This window comes from Ixodes scapularis, unplaced genomic scaffold (genome assembly GCF_016920785.2).
Source record: "Ixodes scapularis isolate PalLabHiFi unplaced genomic scaffold, ASM1692078v2 PGA_scaffold2__306_contigs__length_199485367, whole genome shotgun sequence".
Taxonomy (NCBI): Eukaryota; Metazoa; Arthropoda; class Arachnida; order Ixodida; family Ixodidae; genus Ixodes; species Ixodes scapularis.
The window spans coordinates 170,442,329-170,462,689 of NW_024609857.1; the positions used below are offsets into that span (position 1 = coordinate 170,442,329).

General features: G+C 48.9%; 1 protein-coding gene across 1 annotated transcript in view; it reads right to left on the reverse strand.

Moving 5' to 3' along the window:
• Positions 1-1,149: 1,149 nt before the first annotated feature.
• LOC8027786 (CUB and sushi domain-containing protein 3) overlaps positions 1,150-20,361 on the reverse strand; it is a 102,128-nt gene continuing 82,916 nt past the window's right edge. The window contains exon 3 of the mRNA XM_029994367.3: positions 1,150-2,569. Within this exon, the coding sequence (XP_029850227.2) occupies positions 2,126-2,569 (444 nt within the window). The 3' untranslated portion in view covers positions 1,150-2,125. The remainder of the gene's footprint in view (positions 2,570-20,361) is intronic.

Here is a 20,361-nt window from a genome sequence, read left to right on the forward strand (position 1 = left end):
CCTCCAAGGCATTGGTACGGGAAAGGGAACAAACCCACTTTTATTTTGTGTTTTGTATTCGTCCAGATACGCTATATTCCTGAACAACAGTAAAAGCCCTTACTTTTCCTCGTGTTCGAAAGGGACGACCAATTCGCGCGGTTCTCCCTCGTGCTGCTGGCGCTTGACTAGAGCTTGACGGCTCATCAACATGAGATCACGAAACGAAACGGAACACTGTATATTTACCTGGTCCGGAATAAATCATGACCATTCCCGTTAGGTGAAAATAGGCACTTGGCGCCTGGTTTCATCGAACGAAAGCCAACTGCCTTAATAACCTAAAAAAAAAAAAAATGCTCGAGGTACACATGAGTTGTGAATGCGAAAGCATCGAAGCCGCTTGTCCGCTCCCTTTTTCGTCTGCTGCGTACTTTTCGGAACTGGTCAGCGCGCGCGCTGTCCTGGGGACGGTGACCTTGGCCGCTCCGTGTTAACGGCGTGCTGATGGACACGCAGCGCCATGGGGTGAGCGGTCGTAAAAACTGACGAGCGCAGTGGCCAATGGGAGCCCCGTCGACGCGCGCCAGCCAATGGAACCAAAGGCGAAATCCATCAGCTTTACTTCGCTCTTTTGGGATCGGGGAAACTAGGTGCCGTTTTCGCGCTTCAAACCGATGACGTAAGCTCGCTCCATGGGACAATATTAAAAAAAAAATTGGTTAGTTTTGGCGCCACATTTACGCTTGGGAGCAGGATGGCGAAGCGAAAGTGGATTGGCGCACAAAGCTTCCACCCCTGCGAGACACCAGGTGGAACGTGAAGAACAGCGGATATGCCAAAGCAGGTGTGCACGCCAACTGGCTCTCGATAACCTTACCTTTGGGTTCCCGGCCGCACTGTAACACGGGGCTCATAGCCCACGCCGCGAGGACGCTTGTACGCGCGACCTCAGCGAGGAGGAGGGGCCGCCGAGCATTTCCGTTCAGCCCCAGTTCGGTCCAGGATCTCCGAAGAACGCACTTTCGGCCTCCGGCGCGTGGGCTGCCTCTCTTGTTCGCCCCGTAACGGCGAGCAGGTGAAGAGACGAGAAGCCGGCTCCGGAAAGCAACAATGCTCGTCGGGACCGAAGCAGCACGCTCCGTCGAGCAGAACGACAGGAGCCGGGAGGACTAGACAACACGTATATTTCAGGTTTATACACACGCAGAAAGAGTAAGAGACACATCAACGTGTAAACTGGCCAACATAAAACAAATCAAGAACCAATAAACAATCACCTCGTAAAGAGATTCTTTTAAAGTAACAGCTGCGTGTGACACGTTAAAAACGCCGCTAAAACATATTATGCGGGGGATGGAGGCGTACCTCGCGACAAAAAGAGGCTCCGCTTCAAATATATAAAACGCACCAATACGGGAGCAACTTTCATAATGGGATTTCAACGAAAATTCGTAAAAACCGCGACAAAACAAAAGAGCGAAAACAGGCTCGACCTTTGGCAACGACCGGATCTCTGTGGCAAATGGCAATGCCAACAAACGGTTTCATACGAGAGGCATAGGCGCCAAGAGGGCATCGAACACGCAAGCTATCGAATATGCCTCGTTGTGTCAAAGTGACGCTGCGAGACAAACTGTAAATGGGCTAATACTTCAGACGTAGCTCAGTCCGAGTTTGCGTCCTCGGACTGCGGCACAATTAAAAAAAAAAAAGTGTAAATGGCTCAAAATTAAGCTGCTTGGAGCAACGGAGCTCCAGATTGCTTAGGACTGGATATCGCAAAGCCGGTTTGGGGGCTTTAAACATGACCTCGCCGATAAGTAGATGAGCGCTGTGACATCTGGACAGCTCATTTTCATCGGCAACACCGAGAATCACCCAGAAGTTTGGAAGTTGTCCGAAAGAAAAAGACGTTAAAGTAGATCTAGCATCCGTCTTTTCTTCACCTCGCAGGGACATCCATAACATTTGCGAATCGAAGACCACGTAATCTTCTTTGGACCCCAACGAGTGTACGAGCACATTTGCAATGTTTCGCAAAACAGGCACGACCGTCGGTGCTTCCAGGGACACGTCCTCGAGTGGGCCACAGCCTGGCTTTCCAGTCCCCGGGGCATAGCATCGCCTCCGGCCCCCGCGTGGCTCAGAAGCGGTCCTTGTCAGCCGCGGAGAGCCTGGCCAGTTCCCTGGGGTCCTGGGCGTCTTTCTTCACGTACATGGGGTTCTCGAAGGTGGAGAACTTGCGGCCGAAGCCCATACGGACCGGGTACTTCCTCCTGTAGATGACCAGGACGATGAGGAGCAGGAAGGCGATGGCCAGCGGCGCCGTGACGGCCACGATCACGGCTACCATGGTGACCGTGAGGCCGTCCGTGAAGTCGCCCTCGTCGCGGTGCACGCCGTCCCGGCCCTGGTGGTCACGCGACGTGGATGGCTGGGAAGGCTCGCCACGCGACTCCTCGTCGTCGCCGTCGTCGTCCACCGGCCTCGGGTCCAGGTGGGCCGAGGGCTTCCGGGGTGCCGCGCCGGGCTCCTTCCTGTGGCCGCCGTGCGAGTGGACGTCCTGCTGCTGGGTCCTCCAGCGCCCCTGCAACACAACAAAAACATGTCTTCAGCAAAAAAAAAAAAAAAAAAAAAAAAAAAGAACGCTTGGAAAGAATTTTGAAGTAAGGATGGTGCGATTCCGGTGCGATCATAGCTATTTTGAGCATATCGAGGAACATTGACAGGCAGCATTTTTAGCAGACGAGGCCGGGCGAGCCGGCTTTATTTCTGATTCCATTTCTGGTGATTTTTTTTTCTGTGCGAGAAACAAATTGGTTTAGCGACTAGCGGAGTTTCTATCGGGCGGTTTTGATATACTTGGCATGTTTATGGAGGATGCCTTAAACTGCAAACCAACTAATTTTTTTTTTTTTTTGTATCATAAGCACACGCCCGCGTTATGGCAGGCTAAACAGACTTGTTCAGCCTGCCATAACGTTCTCAAACATTGCTTTTTTTTTTCTTGTGATCTCATGGCTTAGCTTACCATTTCTAAATGTTTTTCGTTAAGGAATTTTAGATTAGTAAAGCGTATAGTGTTTGACACTGCAAAACTTAGGCAAGAGCGCACCACCCACTATGGTAAACAATACTAATAAATGCTTCGATGCGGACATAGCCGCTCTTCTACCCCACAGCGTGTGAGACTCTCGCGTTGGAGCTCATGCTAGTACAATGTGTCGCGTTGTGGAAGCGCCAGACAAATCTACACAGCGATTCACAATAACCACGTGTGTGTTCTTGCACTGCCACAAATGTGCACACCAATAAACTTTTCCTGGACGGCTTAGATAGAGTAAGATAATAATAAAAATAACAATAATGTTGATTTTATTCGAGAAAATTATACAAAAAGAGTTCTAGCTCACAAAAACGAAGACTGTTTTGGGGCCGGGCAAACCTACGAAACGTAATAACACATATTCATCTTACTTTGCCACAAAGCGCTCGTGTATTCTACCCTTTAATTTTTATGTTCACGTTACACGTATGTGATCTGATGCTATTGATGACTTACACGCTGTTCAATCCACAATGTTTTGTTCATTTGGATGTACTACATTACGTTACTGCGTACTTGCGAACCTGTTTAACTCACGATGTTTCGTTTTTGTTGTACTACCGGTACTCGAATGTTGCCTCGGCCCCGGTGCAGGCGGCCGGCGAGTCGTGAAATCAATAAATAGGTAAAACGTGCAATAATTACTCTTCTAACATCAACGCCATAGCGCATAAAAGAAAACACATTCACCAAAATAACTTGATTGTTCGTACAGAGTGAATAACGATAAGTAATTCGACGCGAAGCAAACAATTTGATAAAAAAGTAATTCCGCTCTTTTTGCGAATTCTGCCCTCACATGGTGCCGTTTCTCGAGGTTGTGTATAAAGACAGCATTCACAGACTCCTTAGGACGAGAGAAGCGTGTTAAAAAAAAAGGCCCCTGGCGAACGGTTTCGAGTGCGGGTACAGACACGACAAAAAGCGACCTATCGACAGGGCTACGCATGTACAGTGCCGCGAAAACATTGTATTAATGGCGGTCGTATCCATAATGTGTAAGTCACTATTGGGAAGGAGATCCAATTGTAACGCCCTTACTGTCTAAATCGAGAACTACGCCGATGGGGACAACAACAACATCGGTCGCTTCTTCGTGTTTTGACTCTGACCCGCGTATAGTCGAACGCTGCGTTATCGTTCGTCTGGGGTTCAATCAGTGAAGCCGAACGCGGACGCAACAAGAGTCTTTGCCCCGCACTCAATCGAGAAAGATGAAGTAAAGACTCAATGGAGCGGTGCAGGCGAGTTGCTTCAACACTACAAACTGGTAGCAGCGCGCAAAAGATACAAAGGGAAGAATGGACAGGACGAGCGCCGTTTCATCGGCGATGGTCGGTCCATTCGTCCCTTTTTCTGCGTATTTTTTGAGCGCTGCTACCCGTTCGTAATGATGAAGTAAAGAACCGAGCGCACATTCCTCGTGTTGGTAAACGCGGAACTCTGAAAACAACAACAACAACAACAACAACAAGCTAGACGTAGCGCTTCTATAGTTGAATCTTCTTATCTAGCTACTCGTGTGCCGTCTGAAATAGTTCTTACTTAAGACTACGGCCCTAAACTTCGGCGACCGATGACACGAGGTTCGACGGAGCGCTAAAGACAACCTCATTAGGCGTTGATGCGTGAATACGAGCCAACAGTCCGCTTCACCGAGAACATGTCGGTCAGCAGTGCGAGTCGAAGGAGCTTATTGTTGACACCGCAATAGCAAATAACTAATATAAATATTTAAAAAAAAACGAAATTTTGGCGGATATAGCGAGGCATCTGTCACCGTTAACCAACTTCAAACGTGGCGGCTTCTAGTCCTTTTCACTGCATCAGGGAAAGTCTGGCCGTCTCAGAATCAACTAATCGGAGAGCACCAGCTGCGATGGCGGGCTAGACTGCGATGAACAACGGCTCACGCGGGTTGCATGCTTTCATTCATTCAGTACGAAGTTCACACCAATGTTGGTCCTCAAGAACAGTTATCGACGACTGTGACTCGGGAGGATCGGTGGCCGAGTGTGCCAGAGTACACCAGCTCTCAGCACGTGGAGTGAAAGTTGCGCTGCAGAACCCAGGGATCCTGATCTGGACGAGCATCGTACCGACGTGCGATTAATTTTTCATCTACAACTGAGACACCAGAATGACCATTGGGGCTGACTTCCGGCTATAGAAACATACACACAACATTACTATTGAATGTTACTTCTCACCAAATCTAACTCGCTAATACTGTAGAATTTCTTGAAAACCGATCTGCCTGATTCATCTCATCTAAGTATGAATGCACTGCCAATGCCTCCACGCTAAGCTCTCGCAAGAGTAAGGCGTGTCTTTGTCTCCTCAATGAGATCTTTCTTCTGAGACGAAAGAATTGTCTCTGCGTTTACATTAACATCTTTCTAAACATTTAACGTGCACTACATACACACTCCTTACACCTTTGGCCTTGTCGAACAGTTTTCGTGACGCATTCGTGAGGCAGTTAACACCCAAAACATGCAGCAAAGCTCCAACCACGCTGCACATTCTTCATCCCTAGGATTAAAATACTCACGTTTTCATAACGACACTCTACAAAATTAAATATCAAGAATATTAATGCAAAGTTGTAACTACATGGCGTTCTGGCAGGCCATTTTCTCCGGCAAAGTCACTGGCATACATCGCGTATATCTTATTTGCATATACCCGTTTGTCGTGCGCAAATATCAGTACCACAGCGACCCGTCTGAAGGATAGGAGTCTGCGCGTTCACTTTGCTGACTTCGCTCTGTTGACACGAAACCTGTCTAGCTCGCAGTTGTAAGTTTAAAGATTGAACGAGAAATACAATTCGAGTGCGATGAACGTTTCATCCAAGGACACCTTCGAGTCGAGTGACATATGGCTCATGACCCGCTCGCCTTACGATGTCCGAGATCTTTTATATGAGCAGAAAATGTTCCCTAGGAGGAAAAGCGGCCTGATCTCCGGATAATGAGTCAGGCAACGGATAATGTGAACAGCGCGACCGTCTGTTGGGACACGTTGGGTGCGAGCGCCGCTCCCCAGAACACTGGCCGGACTCATTTCTGATCCCGCTGAGATTTTGAGATTCTTCGGGCCAAAGTTCTCGGCGGTCGGCTCCAGGGGAGAGTGACCTTCCTCGGAACGTGGGAAGCCTCAACGCGTGCCGATCACGCACACGTCCAGACATGATCTTGGGGTGAGAGCAACAACCGAGTTCAAGAACAGCATTCCTTAGAGTGGGTTCGTTTACCAGCTGTTTATTTTAATAACAATCCTGGGACTAAAGTCTGTAGATAAGAGCTTCCTACAAGTGGCGACAATCTTTGAAGCGCCGACTGTGTGACGGTTTTAGGAAGCTAATGGCGCCGCACAGCGGAGGTTTGAACTGAATGCCGCCGTTTGGTTCCAGTGGTTGTCGTTACTTGTAAAGAAAAGTATACAGGGATTTTACCTGGGACAGCTCAGCGGAAAAAAAACAAACAAAAAAACTAGAGATAATTTTTTTATTATAATGCAATTAAATACAATTCTCGCGAATCGTTTCTCATCAAAGCAAGGGACGCCGATAAGTGCACCAGTGAGCTGTCCGTGGCCCTGTTTAAGTATTGAAGTCAGTGTGTTTTCTAATAAACTTTCAGTTGCAAGTGCCCTCCGTGTTGTCGCTACCTTCTTCTCTTCGTACCTGTCCTTCGGCGCTTCTATCCGGCCAATCGAAAAAAAAAGTTCAACATGTACATGAAGCTTGAGCATTTCTTTTGCAGACAAGTATTACGCAAATCAAGAATACCGGGGTAATTAAAATCGACGCCAAAATCACCAATGAACGAAGGTACTTGCGCTGTATAATTTCGAGAACATTGGTTAAGCTGTTTACAAATTCACTAGTTGAATCAAGCGCTCGATAAAAAAATATGGATTAAACTATCGCACTTTGAAAAGGTACACTCCCAATGGATAGCCAAAGGGTTTCAAGAGTTTAATCAACGGGCAGCATGTTGTAGGTTAAATTCGTCAGGGAACGATCTTGGGTTAGAATGTTGATGACTTTGAAAAGGCGTGCTGGTCTTAGTCTGACCCAAGTGTACTCGCACAGACCGCCACTGATTCAGAAGCTTCTTTGTTGCGGTGAAATTGCGAAGATAAAAGGGGACTGTTTCTTTCAGTCTTGCGTACGCAGAGCTTAATGACGTAATTGTGGAATCGAAATCACCCGTCGGACGACAGTCGAGCGCGGATCATGGATTGAACACGAGAACTGCGTGAGCACTCGACTTCGGCTCGTCACAATCAAAGCCTCGGCTGACACTTGGGTAGTGGCTCGTGTCCAACCACTGCGGTGATGAGAAGAGCCGAACTCTGACAATGCCTGGAGCTCAGCGTGCGTTTTCTACCTTGCCGACCCCAGCGCGTGAATATGATTAAAGTTGACGACATAAGATAGGCTCCAGGCCACGTGGCCGCTTGCTGGTGTTAAAAACTTTTAATTTTTTCTGCCTTGAAACCCTGTTAGTCAGGTCACCAATTCCCGACGTAAGCTCGTTTAATTTACATGAGGCCACATTCTGGTGCTTTGCATCGTCGGAGACAGCGGTATTCAGTTCGCCTCACTGACAGGAAGAGGTCCAGGGTTGGCTTTGAGGTCACGCGAGCAGAGAAGTAACTGGACGATGCGTTATCAGCACAATGCAAATTGGAAACAAAATGAAAATGGGACTATAATTACTTGGCCTTCGTTTTATTTTGATCGCCTACATGCACAGGGATTTACTGAACCAGTGTTACCGCGTAGTTCTTACCATCTCTCTTTGTTTTGGAGATGTCCTTCATTCGTTCGGCACGTAAATTCCCCCTGGAGAAAAGCGCCGACGTCGTGTTCGCGCTATCAGTGTCCGACAGTGCACATAAATGCATGCATGAACGTATCTTAGCACTGTGTTTAATGCCACCCATTTGAAAGAAAAACACTAAAGGCCGGTTCACACATACAGCGGAGCGCTAAGTTAGCGCTACGTGAGCGCTCGAAGGAGCGCTCATGTGGCGCTTCCTGGCGCGTGATGTAGCGCTCTGTTAGCGCTTCAGAAGCGCTTTGTTAGCGCTCTGTTAGCGCTACAGAAGCGCTCTGTTAGCGCTTTCACGCCCCTTGTGCCGTGCTTGCTGCTGCGGAATAGCGCGTGCACGGCGATTCCTTTGCTGTTGTTTTTCCTTTGGCATTGAAAGAAGACAAAGTAAAAGAGCCGCTCTCCAAGCAAAAGGTCGGGCAGGCGACCCAGAGTCATAGACTCTGAGCGACTAATTGATTGGGTACAACATCATAGCTTTCAATTCGATATGCGTGACCCTGGTTTCAAAGACACGCAGTTAAAAATAACCGCCTTCGAAAGAGCTCTGTGTCTCGGTCCCTCAGCCTAGGAACAAGGTTCGCCGGGTACCCGTCGGTATCTCGGTGGCGAAAGATTTCGCGCACCCTGAAGGCTCTTCTGGGAGTTAAGCCGTCCACACAGATATGCACTAATCGCGTATGTAAGAGCATTTGTCGCACTTCTATTTCAGCATCCGACATGTCCGCCATGGTACTGCTGATGCACACCCAGCCACAGGAACCGAAACCGCAGTGCACGTGCTAATCCGCAGCCACCGCGGTACAAGAAGCGCTAATGACGCGCTAACACGGCGCTACTGAAGCGCTGACAAGGCGCTACTAAAGCGCTAATCACGCGCTATATTAGAACGAAGTCACGCGCTGGAAGCGCCACATGAGCGCTCCTTCGAGCGCTCACGTAGCGCTAACTTTGCGCTCCGCTGTATGTGTGAACAGGCCTTAACGTGTCAATATCTTTATTGACTTCATTGAGAAATCTTCCAATCTGTTCACTACATTAGAATATTCGTAATATTTTATATTATAAAAAAAGGCAGAGGAGAAATGCACCCCCCCCCCCCCAAAAAAAAAATAATCGGAAGTTAATTTTTGACAGGTTGCTGTCTGCTTCCATTTGCAACAGAACACTAGTGCCAGCTGAACCTCTAGCGTCCATTATATTAACTATATGGCGTAACATCCCACTACCTGAGTTTCACACCGCGTCCGCGTTAAAGAGTGGGTATGAAATAAACGAGTGTGCAGATCTCCGAGATCTCCATGACTTCTCGACGGAAAGTTCCGTATGGGCAGGAGAAGCGGAGCGCATAGCTAGACTTGGGCCAGCAGCGAGGAAACGTCGGGCTCGTCAGATCGAAGAGCAGAAAACATCGCAAGCAGCAAGTCGCAGTGCCGTAGCCTGGATTTTTGTTTTGTTTTTTTGGTCTTTTTATGGGGGGGGGGGGGGGTGCTGATGTGGCTGGGGTGACCATCACTTGAGGCGCGGGGGTACGGGGAAGGGGTGGGGGGGGGGGGGAGTAGGGAAGGGGAATCGGTGTGTATATTATGGGGGGGATGGGGAGTGCTGAAGCCCCAAAGCTGAATTTAAGTGGCGATGCGGGCTAGTTGGTTCGTGCTTAGTGGATTCGACACAGCCCACAAGAAACGAAGACAAAGTAGAAGGGTGTGGCAAAGTAAGCGCTTGTCCTGTGCATACCCTTCTACTTTGTTTTCGTTTCTTGTGCGCTGTGTCGTCGAATCCACTAAGCCCCTAAAGCCCGTCCCCTGGCTACGCCACTGGCAGCTCGCCGTCGTTGCCGGGAGAACAGCCAGGTGCGTGCTCGTAGGCCGAGAGACCTCGTTCTCACCTGCACGAGTTCTACATAAGGGATACATTAGGGTCAGATAGGATGTCGCAGCCATCGCAGTGCTGTGGATTTACACAGGACTGTTCATAGCAGTCGGCATGCGAGGCTCTTGCGACGCCTTCGTTACCAGTGTTAGTTCTTCGACTTCTAGCGTAGACTATTCCAAATTTGTTCGACGGGTAACCAAACAAATTTTTGACAGAGATGCGCCAGATATGGCACATTTAAATTGAGAAATTCATTTTAATTTGTGGCTTTTAGAAATTTTGAATGCCAATGATCACTTCTCATACGTATTTTGACGACCGCCGCGGTCGACAACATTATTCCGAATGAATTGCTTATTAAATTAGAGCTTTTTAATTTATATTGTTTGGAGCCGTTGATAAAACACTATCAAGGGGATAAGCAATGATCGATTTTTTTTTTATCGTCAACACAAGGACGTGAAGTGTCAAAAGCTATCAGTAATCGATTTTCTAGCACACCTTCTCTGGTCGAAGATATTTCCAAACATTAATATTGAATAAAATAGAAAGGAGGCAAACGAACTTGGAGTCACCTACGTGCAGTCGCAACTCTGCGGTTTGTCTTGCGTATTGATCTGGTTCTTTGAATAAGGACGATGGCTGTCATCGACAGAGACGAGGCAACGCCATCAGGGTCAGCGGCGCGCCGTCGATCGAGGAACGCTTAGAGGGAATCAGGAAACCATTGCCTCGGCTGTCTCGGTGGCACCCCCGGTAGAACACCCGCTCATCCGCGCGGTTGCAACGTCAATGAGGAAGGGCGGATGAGAGTGCCTGCTGCCACTCCGAACGCCCGGACCTTTCGGCCAGCGGGGCAGGAGATCTCGACACCAACTCTCAATCGCTCTTATGCGACGGAACCTCGAGAAAAAAGTTTCGTGTCAAGACTGGGACGTTCTCCCCAATCTTGGCATTGTTTTTTTGTATTTCCTCGAGACATTCTTCGACAAGGCCGACCGATTTCGTTCCGAGCCGACCTGTCCTGGAGATTGTCCCTCGACTCCAGCGGGAGCGTTGGGCCACGAACCTCTCTGATGACGTCGGTCAGGTTCGATTAGCGTGCCTGAGGCATATGTGCGTGATACAGATTATGAGGCTCGTGCACCTTCCCATATGCACTACGTGGATGAGAGGGCGATTGTGTGGTTGATACGCGTCGTGTGAACGTGGACTGATGTTCGCTGCAAGACACAGCGCGAATGGGACGTAGGCGCTTAAGGGGATGTGGGATTGATGGTCACATCATACAAAAAGACAGCGCAGACACGATGAGAGAATAATCTAAGGCTTCAAGCATGTTCATATATGTATGCTTCGTCTGCCGAGAGTTTGTGTTTAGCAGCAGGACCGTCAGACAAGGAAAAAACACGTCGTTTCTATGAGACAGCAGCTGTACTCGGTCACGCCAACGCTAAGCATCATGTTTCGCCCCCCTAGGTTGGAGGCCTACACAGGCTCACTTCACCACAATTACAACTTTCCAGCTGGAAAAAACAAAATCAATGGTCACTGCATCGCACAAACATGCACGATCAATGCACGTAGTGCTAATGAAGGTACAGTATGCTTCTTTATGGACGTTGACGAATAATCGAATTTGTGGGGGCCTGTAGGCTTTTCTGTATTTACTGAAGAAAACGAGATTGGAAACAAGTCGCGAGCATCGGCGCACATGTGCGCGAAAAAGGGAGACTTGATGATATCAGTCTTTGTATCATTTTCATAAAGGGAGACACTGGTAGCTATTACCGCCATCCGGTCGCGCCAACGCCGCACCTAACGTTTTCCAGCTGCAAAACAGAGATGCAAACACGATTAAATTAAACGCGACTCGCTGAAACCGCGCCTAGGCATCCTGCATTTAGATCAATGGTGAGCGGCAGACGCCTACTTTGGAGACAAAAGACTCGGTCGGCCATACATATCGGTCCACCTAGGGCGGTGCAAGACGAGTGTTAGCTGTACTGCTGTACCAAAACTTACTACCTTGGCAACTTTCTTTGCTTTTTGCGCTTTCTGTAAACACATCGGTGTGCACGTTACTTCTAACCCATCCTGACAAACCCGCATTGAACGCATCCTTGTTGAAGTCAATTCCATGTTTTAAAGCGAAACATTCCTTTCTTTTTTTTTTTTTTTTTTTTAATTCTCTTCGGCATCGCCGCGCACGGAGGTAGGGACGAAGTTCATTCCTGCTTGACGGGGCCCCTACCCCCCGATACACTTCGACGCATAGCAGCACAAACAACGGAGATGATTCTAAAGCATTTGTCAACCGTTTACAATACTAGACATTCTAACCTAGATAAGATTACGGAAGTCAGCAGAAAGCTAAAGAGCGGAGCACTCAGCGTCGACTCAAACATGCGAAAGAGTGGAAATAATTGAAGATTAAAAGAAATATTAAAAAAATCGTATTCAAACATAAACAGGAAAAAATAAGAAATGATACGACTAAATATAGTGCAATGAAAACACTAGACAATTTCACAATCAATTAAAAAAAAAAGGAACAGAGACACAGTAGAAACATCGTATAACGTGCCAAGTTATTATGTGGAGATATTACACGTAAGTGTCCGAAAATGCTGAAGTAGTGTATTCTCCGTTGAGTGGTAAAACAGGTCCACGAAGGAAATTGACCAAGGCGATACAAAAACTGAAAAAGTAATCAAGAAAAAGTATTATGATACACACAAAAAAAAAGAAACACGAATTAGTCCAACAGTGACGTGGCATGTCAAATTAGTATATCGATGACTATGCGCATGAGATCAGTCGAGAGAAAAATGCTTTTAGTTTCTTGTTATATTTTTAAATATGGCACTCTAAAATCGATATATTTTTCAATGCGATTTGTAGGGCTGGGCGTCGATTAAAAAGTTGAACCCGATTAATCGCCACCCTTTAATCGATTAATTAATAAATTAATCGTTTTTTTTCATGGTTTTGGATAATAGTTTAAACAAATAAACATTATATTGTTTGCCTTTGCTGAACATGTGATAAACGGCACAATGCACAATTTCGGATATCGAATCAACCTTGAAGTGTAGTTGAGAAAAGTCAAAAGGTGACCTACACTCACCAATCATTACTTCAGCCGCAGACGCAAAGAGGCTCGTTGATATTCTCAGGCAATAGCGAACTCTCTCGATTGTTCCCAATAGTCTCTGATGCGTTAAACGGGCACTCGCACGGCGTTGAATTGGCTGGAACACGTATAACATTGACAACTTATTTGGAGTTGCAAATTTCGCCTCTAATTTTACTTTAGGTCAAAATTGTACCTAAAATTTCAGTTCATAGAGGTGTAATCGTACGCGTCTGTGTAATAAAAGCGTTAAATGTTAACTTTTTTAGCCAACATTTAACCGAATAACCGGTTAAACGCGATTAAAGCATTAATCGATTAATCGGTAGGTTAATCAATTAAATGCCCAGCCCTAGATTTAGCATATTTAGAACCCGAGTGAGCTTCAGGTAACCATAGTTTTTGCGCATGTCAGGCTTCCTTCTTGTGTCATGCCGGAATGTAAACCATTCAGTTGCAGATCCTTCATTTCTTTCGTATAGTATAAACACCCGTCTCTCTCAAACTCCTATTATTGAAATGTCTCGTTCGCTCAAAATTACGCTATAGTTTACCGCAATCTGGGCATCCCCATCAGACCACACGCGCATCTGGCCTGGAGTCGCTTCAAAATCGCAGCGCTCGTTTTATATTCGGCAGCTATGCATAGCCAGCGTACCATTTTCATGAACTAACCCCTACTTTCGCAGCGTCGTAGATGCTCTCATTTTTTTTTATACTAAATGTATAATACTAATCTCACCTTAAAAGAAAAGGTCTTCCTATACCCGTCTTACATTTATTCCCGTCCGATCACCTGAAAGATGGCATTTCTCACTGTCGGACTTCAGCCGATTCCTCCGTAGAGAAAACATTGTCAGAGTGGAACCGCCTGTCAGCATAATTTAAGTCCATACCCTCGTTAGACTCCGTTCAAACTACCGTTAGTAATTATTCGTGCGTAAGAGTTTCGTGACGGTGTTTAATTCCTCGTAATGTATATTTTCCTGTCTACTCCACTGTGTAACGCCCGTTGGGCCCCGAGGGTACTGACATAAAGAAACTTTACCAGAGAGACTTCTCGGCGAGAGTGGCACCCGTACGTGTATCTCGGGCATTTGCTTTCGGCCTCCCACCATGAAGAGAAACCTCTTGTTGATCCCTTCACCTTTCCCGCCCCATTCCCAGGGACGAGCACGCGGTCCGTTCTTGAAGAGCTCTCTGCCTTTCGTGCTGCCAAATACCGGCTGGAAAACTCATATCCGCCCGCGGCTATTGAGCTTGTCGCTCCCGTTACTCTTGTTTTCCTTCCGAAGCGCACACTCCCTCCGCTGGCTTTGTTTACATCCGCGCACGTGCTCCCGCTCTCGGTGGCCGGAAGCTCGGCCGACCCTCGCAGCGGACACCCCGACGAATCGACCCCCGAGTCTCCCGCCGCTGTCAAGCCGAGGCGCTGGTCACGGTCAATCATTCGGATGACGAGGCGGGAACCAAGGACGGGTCGAGATATCAGCAGGTGTCCGCTGCTGGCAACTTGCCGCAAGGAGCTCTGAGACGGCCACGGGGACGACTGCTGAAGCAAGGCCTCTAGGACGCTGGGTCGAATAATTAAAAAAAAAAAAAAAAAAATACTGAAGACGTAAAATTAAGATTAAATTAAGTACCTACTGATGCTTTCTGGTGTAATTTTAAAGGGTTACTGAACCAAGGAATTTAGTGTCCATAATAAGTGGCGCACGTTCTTTCCACGAGCCAGCAGCCGCCGGTGTGCCCGAGCATACGGAACAAAAATGACGTCAAAAACCTCCATTCGCTGTTAAGATGAGAGTGAAATGTATGGGCTTCGAGCCAAAGGAGAATAGAGAAAAGTTTTTTATCTACACAGTGGCGCCTGCTGTAAAAGTTAAGCGATTAATTGGTCTAACAAGCACGTAGCTTTCACTTGTAGAGATGAAAAGCCTGTCTTTATTATCCTTTGCCCGAAGCCCATAGAGTTCACTGTCATCTTAACCGCGAATGGAGGTCTTTGACGTCATTTTTGTTGCGTGTGCTCGCGCACACCGGCGGCTGCTGGCTCGTGGAATAAACGCGCGCCACTTATTATGGACACAAAATTCCTTGGTTCAGTATCCCTTTTAAGTGTCGTGATTCCATGGAAACTGTGTCCGTGGTTAGTTTCGATACTGAGGACGCGGGTGTTCTTGAAGTCAACGCGGTGGTCCTTGACGTGGCTGTGCTCATCGACCACACCGCGCTCGTGACCGAAAATAGGTGCTGGCGGATGGTTTGAGTCGAAGTCCTCTCCCGAAAGTTTGTGGTTTCGTCAATGTACGCGGCTGGACAATCCACGCAGGGAATCCTTTATACAACACCTTGCGCTCACCCTTTAGGCCGTCCAAGTGTTGATATTGGCTTCTGGGCCATTTGGATTTCTTCTCTAGCCAGCACGCGTGCCAGCACTTCGCTTGTTGCTTGCAGATAGGAAACAGTGATGCGAATATGGCGACGTGCGCGACCGAAAGCGTCGCTGTGGTCGGCCTTCCACGATTGGCCCAAAAGCTGACTATGACGTCGGAAAGGGTATACCATCGACGGAAATAAGAGGAATGAAAGAACTTTAATTTCGACGGTGTTGGCAGTGTTGCTTTAAGAGCGCAATGATTTCAGGCTTCCACCATGCCCAGTACAAACACCAATGAACTTGTTGTTCGCAAGGTAATGACGTCACAAGGGGGAACCATAGGAGGGCGCCACCAAAACATCTCGCCGCTAATTGTTGGGCGGGACTGCGTATTTGCCTAAGGCTGCAGGTGTCAATGATCTTCACACATACGACGAGCATAGCCCTTGCCCTGGACAAGACTTGTCTTGACCACAGGCGCCTTGTGACTGGTGGAATGGTTTCAGTCGAAGTGAAGCTAGCGCCCAGTGTGCCTCTGTTTTCTGTGCACAGAAAGTGTCAGGACTTCCTCTCGTGTTTTTATCCGCATATCGAAGAGAGTCTAGAGGTCGTCCTTTTTACGTTCTACAGCGATGGAGTCGAGGGGCGCTTGGAACTGGTTCAATTCAGACATTTTTAGAATACAGAAGCCGTCATCTACACACTGAAAGAAAATTATGGGACTTGCGGCGAACGACTGTAGCGGCGTTTGTTCGATGCTTTCCGCCACAGGTTTACCGTGGTCAGTGGCGGCACAAGGGGGGGGGGGGGGGGGGGGGCGGACCGCCCCGGGTGCAGCGCTCAGGGGGGTGTCGCGGCGGGCCACGAGAGTGGGGGGGGGGGGGGGGGGGTCGCTGCTGGGCTACCGCCCTGGTTGCTGCTGACCCTCGTGACGCCACTGACCATGGTGATGGAAGTAGACGCACCCATTGCGGTTCCGCTGGTCTACCTGAAGTATTCCCCCTCAAAGCTGAAGCATGTGCAGCTGAGGAGGCGGCACAGTGCCTTCACAAGGAGGCGGTACAGTTCCTCCACACTCAGACTAGTCCGGTCACTCAAGTCCTTGTCTCTCTTGAGGGCGTCCCTTGTAGCACCAACTGTCAGAGGAGCGGTAACACGTGTAAAAAGCACAATGATGTAGAAAGATACTATGTTCTCTTCAACGCTCACCTTTAACTGCAAAACGTGTCCACGAAATCGTTGGAGTTGCCCACAGAGGTCATCGCTCTTCCAACGAGAGGAGAAAGAGTGCGGTGGAGGTAGTTGAACAGAGCTGGAAGCGGTGAAGTCGTGAAGTCCGCAATAAGCCGGAGAGGAACGTCGGATTTATGGATATTGGGGAAACCGTGTTAACCGGCGCATATCTATTCCTGCAGAGAAGCCGCAGGTGGAGGTTTCTCGAATATAGCGTGGGGTCAATATGTTGAGGCTTGGTGGGACGTCGCCATTTTAATTAGTCTCGCTCCAACCAGACCGACTTCTGTCCTCTGTTCACGCTGGGGTAAAAATAAGGAGGCGCGAATTTTTATGGGACCTTACAAATGAACCGAACAAACTACGTTTCTTAGCGTCTAAGCGGTTACGATACTTTAATGGAGAAACTGGCGAAAAGTAAGAGATAAGGCCGCCAAATTGAGCTGGGACAATTTTGTCCGGGTTGAAACCCAGAACCATTTTATCCGGAGCCATCGAGCATATCCTGAATCGTTACGTCCGAACTTCGAGGCAGCATTCCGTATTTCCGTTTAGGAAGTGCCGGTCTCGTTGCTTCTCCACGTTCATTCCGAGGTGCGCGAACACCGAGCGTCGGCAGCGAGGACAACCTTAGCAAGTTACGGTCGCCTGTTGCGGGCTCCATAAAGTAGGCCGACTCCGCCACTTCCGACGGCAAAGATTCAGAGCACGTGGTCTTGACAGTCGCCCAGAGACAAGTGGCCGGACGCAAGGTGCGCCAAAGTACACTTCCGGCGGGACACCGGACCGACCTCGAGGCAAAGCCGCGGAAGCCACGCCCAGTGCAGACGTGACAAACGCCGAAGTAACTGTACACCACGCCGAGGAGCTCGTGCCTGGTCCGATAAAGCAGTCGGATCGGCGGAGCGGGGTGTCCATAACGTCGGCGCCCTTGCAAGTCGAATCGCCGGTCCGCTGGAACGAGGTCACGGCAGGGGCGTGACGGGCGAGCGCCGACACGGTGCCGAGCGTCGTCCGAGCACAGAAGGGACGCCGACACTCGTTGCCGCCGTCGAGTGCGCGTCGTCGCCCATCCGCAATCTAACAGCACGTCCCGTCCCGGCCGCCCCTCGCGGCTTCTCGAGCTCGATCCGCGACGCGTCTTGGAATGCTGCGCGGACGCAATGCTCGCCCGTTGCCTCTCGAGACAGAGCGGCTTTCTACCCACGACTGCGAGCACAGCCCCGTGGTTCTTCCTATAAACTCTGAAAAAGTAACCCGCCAGCTTGATCGGGAAAAAACGAAAAAAAAAACAAAAAAAACGCAATGAACCTTTTTGGAAAGTAGCGCGCGCCCTCAAGCGGCGCGCGTGAGGCATTATGGGAACCCTGAGGGCCGCTGCTCAGTCGGCTGCTGCTACCGCCGTACCGCCTGCGAGAACCACGCTGACTACGTTCGCGTTGGGTCCCTGTGTACGGCAGACGGCACTCTTTGCAGCGTCCTATTATGCGCTGCGTTGCCCTAATGAGATGAGAAACCCTCAATCACAGCACATCTATCCACTGCCTCTTCTTTTTTTTTGATAAACCATCGTTCTGGATGGGCCACCGTTCTTTTCTGAATGGGTCATCACACGTGGGCCACGCGCCAAAAGAACGAGCTCCTTTTAGCGCGTGTTTCTTTTATTCTTTATTATTTGCTACGGGAATTAGTTGAGCTGGTTGGTACATTTTATTTTCCTTCGCCAATAAAAAGGTAAGAACAACGCAGCCCGTTTTAACAACGTTCGAAGGCCGTTCGCTCGCCTGGATGCATGAATGGATTAAGAATGGCGCTGCAGTTCGGGCGGTAGCGTGCGCCAATTAGCATGGAAAAGCTCGACAGGGTTAGACTTGACTTGGCTAAAGGGCACCACACCCTCCCATTTCCCATAATGCTCCGAAGCGCTCACGAGTCACTGGTGGCGCTGAAGTTTTCAGAAAAGTCCATTGGAACAGTCCTCGAATAAAACAAACCCTGTCTTCGGGGGGAATAAATCTATGGCTTCATTTTGTGTTCGTCCCATACCGCAGTCTCGAGTGAAGTGTCAGCGGGGCTTTTTTTCGGGACCACTGACCTCGATAGCGTCTCTTCTTCGGCACGGAGGTCTGGCGGTGAAGCGCCCCGGAGCTTTGGGGAACCCCCATCGTCGTGTTGGTATCAAGTTTCAACGTAAGCCCCGCAGCGGTTTTTTGTCAAGTTAAAAAATTTACGCCAAAAAACACACAATATGTGGAAAACAATAAAACCACGAAAAACACCGAATATGTGGAAGACAATAAACCACGAAAACACTTCCACATTCGAAGAAAAATGAGCAGAGAAAACACAGATCCCAAGTTATGACCGACGTGTGGTGCGTGCTCTGGCGCGGGCAGCCGACTCGTGGTTGCCCCAGGGGCGGATCCAAGGGAGGGGGGGGGGGGGGGGGGGGGGGGCAACGGGGCGGCCGCCCCCGCCCCCCCCCCCCCCCCAAACGAAGTCGACCCCCCCCCCCCCCCCCCCAACCCCCCTTCTCGGAGGGCATGTGTGCACAGGGTGGACCACCCTGTGCACACGAAAGAATGGGAGATTAGTATCCTAAAAAAAAAACTCCGTTCCCCCCCCCCCCCCTCCCCCCAAACCGGAGTTCTGGATCCGCCCCTGGGTTGCCCTCACTCGTTTGTTGTTGCTATCAAATCATTGCGCGCGATCGGTGCATGCCTACTCGCAACTCCAGCCCACCGCTCGCGGACGAACGGGGAACCAGAGGCTACGGGGCTACGGGGGTGGAGACGGTGCCAGGAACTGTCGGCCTCGGGGGCGATGTTACCGCGTCCTTCTCTTCGGCTGGTCAGTGAATCAAGCACTTCTAACAACAATAGCGGGTGCGTTAAAATAGGAATTTTTGTACTCCGCTTTGCAACTTGTAAGAATCAACATGCTCATTTTCTTAACGCACGTCAACACCTCCGTCACCAGTGATATGCTCCTGCCCTGGCCACTTCGTATTTGTAGCCAAACAAATTCATTCTAGCGCACTGACCAGGGTCAGCAAGCAGGCGCAAGGGAAATATTGGAGAATCCATCCCCGTGTTTTCCGCCACCTTGGAGACCACCGCGCCATATTTGGGGCGCTAGAGTCGCGAATATTCGTGCTGCTTGTCTTAACGCTCTACGGCAGGGTTAGGGAACCGGCGGCCCGCGAAAGAATATTATACGGCCCCTGGCGAGCCACCAAAAATGACCACCCTCCCCCAAGATCACACACATTGCAGGACGAGAAGTTTGTTTGGTTGCAAACCGGATAAATCGGACGTATTAACTCGGAACAAGTTCAAAAGATTTACCACATAGGGTGCGCTCATCAGCTCATCCCCAAACAGGCAATAAGCTGACGAATGCATTTGTAACGAACGACATCATGGAGTTTTCCGCTGGCCTCCCTGAAATAAAGTTTTCGAATATATTTGAAAACTTTATCTTTCTGAAAGGCGGAAATTGCTTCATCGTATTTCTCATATGGTAAAACTAATAATGTTTCATCCACATATTGAAACACTTTTGACTGAAGTGGCAGATGTCCTAACTCATTCGTATAAATTATTAAATAGCATAGGCCCAAAGTACTTCTTTGGGGCACCCCAAATTAAACTCGAGCTCGGCTACTAAGATGATTCATTGTTTTAACCATTTGAAATTCATCCTTGAAATAATTATCAAAAAATTTATAAAATGGGCCCGAAACCCCATAGTGTAACATTTGTTTCAACAAGAATGATCGATGGCGTCAATCACCTTTGAC